The following is a 9,593-nucleotide window of genomic DNA, read 5'->3' on the forward strand; positions in this document are numbered from 1 at the left end:
AGAACACTAGGCATGTAAAAATGAAGAATCAGGTAAATATTTAGCTTTCATTAATCTACCCTGCAGAAATAAGGAAGTAATAAGAAGTTCCCAAGCTTTTTAAGCAGTATGGCTTTATTCATAGGGGGAAGAATGCGTGAGATTAAACTGACCATATTTTTTGGAAGTACTAATCATGGAAACTTAAGGGCCCATTTGATTTTGTTTCCAGAAACTTGTTTTTCCATTTTTCTGTGTTAAAAGGCTGAAAAACATCCCAAAAACCATTTGATTTTTCAGTATCATTTACTTGTTTTTCGAAATAGAAATAGAAATTTATGCCTATTTCTGTGTTCAGAAACATGAATAGAGAAACAAGTTAGACTTATTTTTTTGTTTCTAGAAACAAGTGGGAAGGACAAAAATTATGAAAAAAATGTACTTCACTCAACCTACCCCATACTCATTGTTGAAACTTCTTGCTATTCAGAAACGGCAACTCCAACCTAGTTGTGCAAAACTCACAATTCTGGACTACCTTCATCTTTTTGAAACTCATCTTCATGAAGCATGCCTGTAACTCTTAACGTCGTGCCGTCACTCATGAGTTGCATACTTGCAACTTCTTGCCTTCACTCGTGTCTTGAACCCGACTATACTATTGAAATGCGTTTCGAAAAACAGAAAAATCAAACATCTTTTCACATTTCCAAAAATTGCCTCTTAGCATAAAAATGGGAAAAACCATTTTCATTGTTTTTAGACACAGAAATGGCAAAAACAAAATCAACCGGACCCTTAACCTTTGTTGCCATTACACCGAAAGGATTTCTGCTGATAGCATCCAATTAATTGAGTGTCGAAGAGAGTAGAAATACGGCATACCCGCAAGAGTTGATTGAATGAAAGCATGTTTACCAGCTTACACAAGAAAACCCAAAAAAGAAAATTTCGGTATGTAACTTAATCAATGATTCGTATGACATGAGGCTACAAAATGTTTTCCAAACATCTAGTAAAACTTCAATTGATACTTCGTAGATAACTACCCCATCTGTGTATATTTGTAACTCTAATCGGTCACATTGTTACACTGGATTCCAATTTCTTGTATACCACTGAATTTTCTCATTACATTGAATACATCATGTTACAATACTCTCTCACTCTCTCTCTCACGCACACACATTTTTCTGAGTTAAGAATACGTTATTCCTTTCAGAAAAGAAGCATACCTGAGAGGAAGATTTAGCTGACTTGGGCATCCTGATGGCACAAACCAGCGGGTTAGGAAAACTCTTTTTCAAGGTGAAGGGGCCGAGTGGTTAGAGAAATAATTCTGACAAGGATGACAGGGTGGTGGCTTCAAGAGAGATTTAGGGCCATCTGCTGGAGAAGTAATTTCTTCTGTGCTGCATTGATAACACCGTTGCATTCGGCATTTACCAAGACCTCTGTCATTATCGCAGCTGCATGACCTATGGGTTCATCAGATGCCCTCCTCAACATGAACATCTGGAGATCCAAAACAACCATGAAATCAGTTCATTATTTAATTCAACATCTTGGAGATACTCCTCCCATGACTTCAAGTCAGTACGTATTAGGAATCTAACCAAATGATATATACCTGCCCATGATGTGTTATTTCTAAACAGCCAGGTTGTTGCATAAACGGTTCCCCATCTATCTGGATTGGGAAGGGACTGGAAGTGTGTATCCTAATTACTTTCCCTTGGGCTAGTCTCCTGGCTTGTGAAAGTCCAACCTGTAAAAGGTAGCAGCGACCAATTATTCAAATGTATCCATTAAATTTAGCTGAGGGGGCCTAAACAGATGTTTAAAAGCAGCAACAAAACATAAAGGAATCTTCATAGTGATAGTTTCCCTTATCTAAGATAATTTAAAAGTATATGAATTTGGCAATTGTTTCCAATCCTCCTTTTTATTTAATCAATCAATTAACTAATGAATGGAATCAATTATTGTGAGACGGACAGGAGCTCTGTCACAAGGTGTGAACAGAAAGGCTTGTAACATCTTTCACAATATGCAGGTCAAGCATGAAGTGGGAGGGGGAGCAAAATGATACCTGAAGTTTGCCAAGGTGCCAAGCTCCGCTAATAGAAACAACCTCAAGCATCTTATCATGCATTGACTGAAGATTAAAATCATCATCATGCTCATAGTCATTTTGCCATAGATCTACACCACCCATATAACTGCCAATGTTGAGAACAATTATACCCTCGGAATCCTGTTAAAAAATATTAAATCGAAGGAAAAAAGAAAGGACGAAAGCATGAGAAGAGTGATTAACTGCATTAATTGTGCTGCAATGAACCTTATAATGGAAAAAAGCTTCATGAAGAGGAAATGATTTTACCCTTGGGATCCAGATGTCCTTCCCATCTACTTCAAGGCGAACTTGCCATGGTAGGTCTGCACATGCTCTATCCATTATATCCCTGGCACCTTCTCTGGCATAACGCAATTTATTCACAAACTGGAAATTAAATTTTAGTTAGTTTATAAACGTCTGGCTAAGCAACCCACGATGAATAAGAAGAAGAATCTTTTTTCAGCTGTATTATATCACTGAGGGAGGGAAGGGAGAGGGAAAAAGAACCAAAATGAAGCCAATATAGTTCTAAACTATCAGCCAAACAGGTCTTTCTTGCATGGTTCAAGATCTCGGCGAGATCTCACTATCAACTAGTTTTTTTGGTTTGGTGAGACGAGATCACAGGTGATATTTAAAATGTACAATATCTTGCTCTCGACTTGAAACTATCAGCCAAACAGGTCTTTTTTGCATGGTTCAAGATCTAAGCGAGATCTCGCTATTAACTCTTTATTATTATTTTTTTTTTGGCGAGACGAGATCACAGGCGATATATAAAATGTACAATATCTTGCTTGAGATCTCGGTAAATATCTCGGTTTCGACTCGACTCGAGACCAAGTCTCATGGGGTATAAACATAATTTCGACCCTCAACTCGACATCTCTCACCTATCTCACTCTGCTGTGAAGAAAAAATGATATTTTGGTGGTTTTTTTGTCAAATCTCTCCTCTACAGTGTAGATTAACAACTTCAAAAATTAGAGATTGGAGATTATCACTTCATCATCAACCTTTGGAGATCATTTTCTTCTCAAAAACAGTTTTAGGTAAGACCAACTTTTCAAAACTATTTTTTTTATAGAATCATGGTCAATAATAGTTTGCTTTTTTATTGTGGAATAGCCTAGGGAGAAGGGTCCGAAGACTACCTACATACGGTCCGAAGTCAAAGTATCATTTTGGGTCTGATTTTTAAAAAACTAAAGATTCCAGTGTGCTTAGAAGGCCTAAAATATGACAAGTTTCAAGGGTTAAAAAGCCCATATGGCCACAGACCAACCACTGAGATGACCAGGGAAAAAAATACCAGATCTCAGTATTTTGGACCAATGAAACCTACGGCAAGATCGACATCTTAAACCTTGATTTCTTGGCCTTCTTATCTCAGTTTGACTTGGTTTCATCTCACACATAGCTAAAATGATGCAGAATTCCAGCAAGAAGAGATAATGAGTCAGTTGATTTGGTTTTGGTATCGTTTTTTGGGTCCAACTGAACCTCTGGTTCAAGTTTAGTTTAAGTTAGGCTTAACTCCAGACCCCAATGTATTTATGGGTTTAATATTTTTGAGTTTACTACTAGTTCTAGAATGTTAGTTTCTAATTTGGAAAGGTTTCCTTTTTAAGAAACTTAGGCTGTAAGGATTCCTCTTTCCACACATAAGTTTCTATTTTGGTTTGCTTCTATGAAGCAATAAATAATGAGAAAGGGTCATACTTGTCCCACCAACAATTTTGACAAAACCCTATGACTCTGCTGTTCTTTTCTGTGTGAAGGACAGGAACCCTGTGAGAGGGAAGAAGCCCTAGTGAACAAGTGATAAGCTAGCTATTGCCATATCTCCATTCTATTGGTTTGTTTTATCTTTCAATTATATTCATGTGCAACCAGGTGAGCATTGAACCTGTCTTTTGATTCAAGACTGTTGATCGGTTGTTGGGGTCATATGTTGAGTAATTAGAGAACTGAAGTTTCTGTTGCCTTATTAACCTGTGATTCTCTGCTTTGGGTGTTTCTTGACTGCTATTCAAGGGTCTGATATTCCATTATCTGAACATTGGATTGCTGTGAAACTTGGGGGTTTCCAAGAGGTAAACACATGCTGCCATTGACCTTAACTAGGACCTAACCTGCAGTTACTAAATTCTGCCATTACTTTCTAATTTTAAAAAGTTGCTGACTTGTAAGACCTGACCAACAGTTTAAGTAGATTTTTACATATGATTGGTAAAGAATTCGATGCCAGTTTAATGTTGTTTTGTTCTATTGATGTGAAGATACAACCATGTCTCTAATTCTGAAAACCTAGTTACTATTTGGGTTACTCCTCCATATCTCCATATGCAACCATTGGATTGGAACAAAACTTTAAGAACTAAAAAGACCTAGGAAGGCCTACTATTGGAACATCAGACCACCATATGTGGCTGATATTAGGAGGGCTGCATATGCATCCAAGACCTTCCCCTCGCTGCTGATATGGTATCCATCTGAAGGCTGGTTTTGTTACTTCCGTTACTTACTATTTCTGAACCTGAAATCAAGTACTGAGATATCTCAGCATATGGCCATTAGTTTGGCAGGGATTTGGAGAGTTTATTCACCCCCTTAGAGCCTAAACTCAATGGGAGTTTGAGGTCCATCAAGTGGCTGTTTTTTTCTGACCTGGAGTTCTAGAAATTTTCTGGGTTTTGATCCCTTTTTATGCGGCAGACCTGTTTAGGTGCTGTTTATGGTTTCCTTTGGGCTGGGATTATTAATACCTTTATTGGATATGGTGTTGAGTTGTAAGGTTATCTTAAACTGGTATTACCCACTGTTTGTTACATGTCCACATATTGTTGTTAAGCCTGAAGCCAGTACCTATTGTGGGTGTTACCAGTGATCCTATTTGGGGTTGATATGAGTTCACAACAGTTTAGGATGATGCAGATCGAAAAGATTGATCTTTTGGCGGTGGGAAGAGAAAGAAAAAGAGAGAGAGATCGCAAACGAGGGAGAAGGGGGAAAACCCAATTCATTGGGGAGGGGAGATGTGAGGAGGATGAGACACCTCCTATCTAACTAATCCTTTCAATTGATTTCAAATCATGGAGGTGCTATTAGCCCTTATAATGTATTTAAAAAAAAAATAAATAAATAAATAAAAAAAATGAGACATTCTTTGTTCAGGAAAGGATTGGGCAAATCACAATCAAGCATTTAAAAAAAATAAATAAATAAAGAAAGAAAACGCAGTTGCGAAATCGCCCATACACAAGCTAAAAGGGAATCTCCCAAACTGACTAAAAAAACCTTATCTATTAAGGAAACTGAAATAAAAAGACTGGACATATCCTAGCATCAGTAAACCACTTAACAACAATAAAATAAAAGAAATTTAAAATCCTAAAACTATCCCACGATTAGACTGTAGATAAAGTTTCTAAAAACTGGGAAATGTAGAAACGCAAGTTACGTAAAGATTTCCAATGGTCCTTACAATTCCTGCCTCATGGTTTCCAGGTTTGCACCCTCCTTGGGCCATAGGCTTGGTTTTGAACCAGAACCGCAAGGACTATAGTGATCATGCTTCCTGCATTATAGGACCTTAACAATTGAGAAGATGAAATGAAGAACATCAACTGAAAAACATTGGTACCTGGCTACGGAACTTCTCTGGGTTTTCTTCCCGAGTCAAGTGAAATTCATAGGCAACCTTAGCATCACAGCCAATACCTACCAAAGAAATTAAAGTAATTAAAGTAATGGATAAAAAAATCAAAATGTAAATATAGACAAGCTTAGCATCACAAATTACCTGCCAAAGAAAATAAAGTAATGGATAAACAAATCAAAGAACACAAATACTAACAACGAAGACATAAACAAGAATACCTAAATAGTTCATCATGAACTTGGATTGCAGTTTTCTGGGATTGCGATTTGGGTTTTGTTCTTTGATATTAACTTTCCAACGATCTAGCATTGTCACCGCTGCATGATTGATGTCATGAAGAAGAGTACCTAGGCCACCTTTTCCCTCAACAGAAGACAAACCTCCTCCCCATAGCAAAACCCTAGACAGATCATTTCCAGTGCCCAGGGGAAGTATAGCAACAGGAGGTGGTGATTCGAAGTTGTGCCTCTCAATGGCATCAAGAACCCAAGCAACTGTACCATCTCCACCACAGACCAAAACCCTAAAGTACTGCACAGAACTAAACAACTTCAAACCAGCCTCAGGCCCCTGGGAAGAACTCAGTTCAAAAATCTGCAAATGAACACTGAAAATTAAGATTTATTTCATAAATACAAAACATAATACACCTGTCTTAGCAATTAAATGAAAGTCATAAAAATATTCTAAAATTCTAGCAAAAAAGGAAATAAATAAGGACAAAAACATGAATATCATAACATACACCTGTACAGGATTCAATATCATGTTTAATCTCCTCCGCAGAGCAGGTCCATACTGACCTCCACTTTTGGTATTGATAAAAACCAGAAGAGGTCTCGCATCATTTGATAAATCCACTACTTTGTAGTTCCTAACACAACCAACGGTAGCATTTCCCACATTTCCCTGCACAAATCCATTTTGATTTCCTTTTCTGATTGGTACCCTACCATTCTTCTTCAAGAACTGGTCATTATTCTCTCTATTACATGGCTTCTCAAGAGCAACAAGCCCATTAAGGACATAATTGAGAGATGTATCTGTCTGAGAAGCATCCTGTAGGTTACAATCATGAACCCCAAACAAATCAGAACGAGTATTTCCATTTCTGCTCCGTTGACGCCTTCTGATTTTCCCACGAACTGATGAAGCTATAATTTTTTCTGTGATAGAACTCAGCATTCCACTGGTAGTGTTAACATCATCAAATTCTTTTACAGAGAGTGGAGATAGGATGAGCCTTCTGAGAGGACCCAAATCACATACATTACCAGATTCTTTTGACATTTTGGAGTGACAATTAACATGTATAAGTCGCTGACACCACAAGCATTGCCATGTAGGAGAAGCATCAAGAAAAGGGATGCATGCTTCATCACAGAAACAACAGAACGCAGATATTTCAGTGCTGTCATCCGATTTGGTCCACCTTTCTGACCAATGGTGCAGCAGATGGGTTGAACCAGCCTGTGCTACACACTTGCAGTCCTTGGCTGCAAACTGCGAACAATAGAAATGAGCAGCTACACCGCAAACAGTGCAGCGATGTAAAGGAAAATGAGACACAGCCTTTGCACCACCAGTTTGCAGGCAGACCAGAGAAGTTAGACACACACAACATGTTGATGGCTGTTCATCATAAGAAAAATCTTCTGTCCACGTATGCGGAGACAAAGGGACTCTTAACTTCTTCCATACTTTCTTCTTTGCTCTTGCAGCAGCTTTAACCCATTTCAGTGATGTCTTCCTTTGCCACGTCAGGATTGCATATATGATAGCCAGAAGTCCAAATGACCCTGTGACCAGCCAACCAAAAACAAAAGGACCATAATAATCTGATGTGGTTAGGATCCTCAAGAGAGGAATACCCAAATCTGCCATAACTAATGTACTGCTCCAGTCTCAATTTTCTGTTACAGCCAACTCATCCAACAATATCAAGCTTCAAATCTGCAAATGTCAAATAAGTAACTGTCACATAATTGGATTGGAATATTACATGGACACACTAAAAACAATGGTAAATGGGGAAAGGAAGAGTATATAATAAATAGATAGAAACTAGCAGAAGAAAAACGAGAAGTATAACTTGAATACAACTTTCATTTTACATATTAAAGGAGAGTAAAGAGATAGCTTAAAAGCCCAATGAAAATTGTATCAGAACAAGAAAAAAAAATTGAAATAAGAAATGACATCATTGCATCCATTCAAAATAAGAAAGCTCAATTCCATGGAAGGGAGGAATTTCAATTTCATCAAATTAAATCTTACTAGAGGGAAATTTTGCAACTTTATGAGGCTATAGAAGATTTAGACAGTTGAGGATTGGATATCAGTTAAACAAGCCATAAAAGGAAATTAAACACAACAGGAATTTTTGTACACCACCACCAGAATCTTGACTTCTCATCATAAAGAACACAAACCGCAAAAGCAGCCTAAAGTATCTAATTTGAAAGGTAGGATATACATGAAACTATGTCAAATTGTCAATATCTAAAACTATTTCAAAAAAAATAATACTGATTTCTATAACATGTCCTAACTTTCCTCCATTGGCTGTCTGTGATGGCACATTGTGTTCAAAGTTATCTCCCTCCACAGAAACTCAATATCATGACAAAGAAAAGCTTTCTATACATAGAAATAGAGAATGGAAAAAGAATGGAGTAATTGACAAGCAGGAATTCCTAAGGCGAACATCTTTGATTTCACCAAAATTTGAAGAATTCAATAGCAAAGCAAAATATTTCAGGAAGAAAAGATCCACATACTAAATTCTCTTTGCAAAATCTGACAACACATCCGATCTCCACCCACCACCAAAAAAAATAAATCACGAAAAGAAACTGCATAATAGAAAAAAATTCATAAACAACAAACAACAGGAGGCAAAGCCCTTCCAAAGCATTAAAAACATGAATGAAGAACATACTTCCCATAATTCAGCTAAAACACATATAGATCCAACAAAACTAGCTCAAGCAAAGCCATTAAAGCCTCTATTATTTCATCATTACCAAAAACAAATAAAAAATCAAGATTGACAACAGAAAAAAACAACAAAAAGTCAGAAAAAGAAAGCAAACAACTCGAATAGGTGGGCAACGAATATAAAGAGACGGTGAAAAAGAAACCCTAACCTCGTTCTTGACTTCGTTTTTCTTCCTGAGGTTTCTGACTCGCTCGAAATACACATTCTCTCTCTTCGCCTCTGCAAATCACCGCCGGTATTCTTCTTCTTATAAAATAGGAAAAAAATTTAAAGGATGAAAGGCCCTTTCGTGTCTAACAATTTAAGAAAAGAAAATATATTTATGGAAACGGGTTTCGTACAATGGCAGAGTATCGTTTTTCCTTCTATATATATGGTCCCATAAAATAAAAAAGTACGAAAGAAGGGAAACGTGTTCCCTACACGAGTTCTTTCTGAGAAAAAAGATGAAAAAAAAAGCGTTCCCCACACGTTTGCAACGCTTCTCAGAGTCTCAGCTATGTATTTTTCATTTGCGGCTACTGCTATTGTACCTTGCGCCACACATATAGGGAAATGGAGCCTTGACATGGCATCTTTTATTCTTTTTACAGCCTCAGTCTATTTCCTCACATGTGAGGGCGTAGGATACATCATGGGGTAGCATTCTTTTTTCTATTTTTTATTTAAGAAAAAAAAATAAGTCTTTCAAAGTACAATTTCACCCCTATTTTTTTCCTTGACATACTCATTGGCCCACATGCTAATGTAGGATCTGCATTTTCTAGTAGAGTGCATTTTGTTGGTGTACGATGTCTTGTATTCCGTTATAGTTTAATCCAAGGAGT

At 37.2% G+C, this 9,593-nt stretch overlaps 1 protein-coding gene across 1 annotated transcript; it reads right to left on the reverse strand.

Moving 5' to 3' along the window:
• Positions 1-918: 918 nt before the first annotated feature.
• LOC122071842 (diacylglycerol kinase 2) lies at positions 919-9,099 on the reverse strand. The gene is made up of 8 exons (XM_042636275.1): positions 8,915-9,099; positions 6,513-7,718; positions 5,984-6,359; positions 5,748-5,824; positions 2,366-2,485; positions 2,072-2,236; positions 1,610-1,747; positions 919-1,494 (listed from the first exon to the last, which is right to left on the reverse strand). The coding sequence occupies exons 2-8, from the start codon at positions 7,647-7,649 to the stop codon at positions 1,345-1,347; spliced, it is 2,163 nt and encodes a 720-aa protein (XP_042492209.1). The 5' UTR covers positions 7,650-7,718; positions 8,915-9,099; the 3' UTR covers positions 919-1,344.
• Positions 9,100-9,593: the final 494 nt, after the last annotated feature.

Source organism: Macadamia integrifolia, chromosome 2 (assembly GCF_013358625.1).
Source record: "Macadamia integrifolia cultivar HAES 741 chromosome 2, SCU_Mint_v3, whole genome shotgun sequence".
Lineage (NCBI taxonomy): Eukaryota > Viridiplantae > Streptophyta > Magnoliopsida > Proteales > Proteaceae > Macadamia > Macadamia integrifolia.

What these genes read in the sequence shown, in the direction of transcription:
- LOC122071842 (XM_042636275.1), bottom strand. Translation starts at nt 7,649, where the DNA reads ATGGCAGATTTGGGTATTCCTCTCTTGAGGATCCTAACCACATCAGAT. An exon ending in AGGACATCTGGATCCCAAGG is followed by an intron (nt 2,237 to 2,365) that starts GTAAAATCATTT and finishes ATTTTTTAACAG; the next exon opens with GATTCCGAGGGTATAATTGT. An exon ending in AAATAACACATCATGGGCAG is followed by an intron (nt 1,495 to 1,609) that starts GTATATATCATT and finishes TTGGATCTCCAG; the next exon opens with ATGTTCATGTTGAGGAGGGC.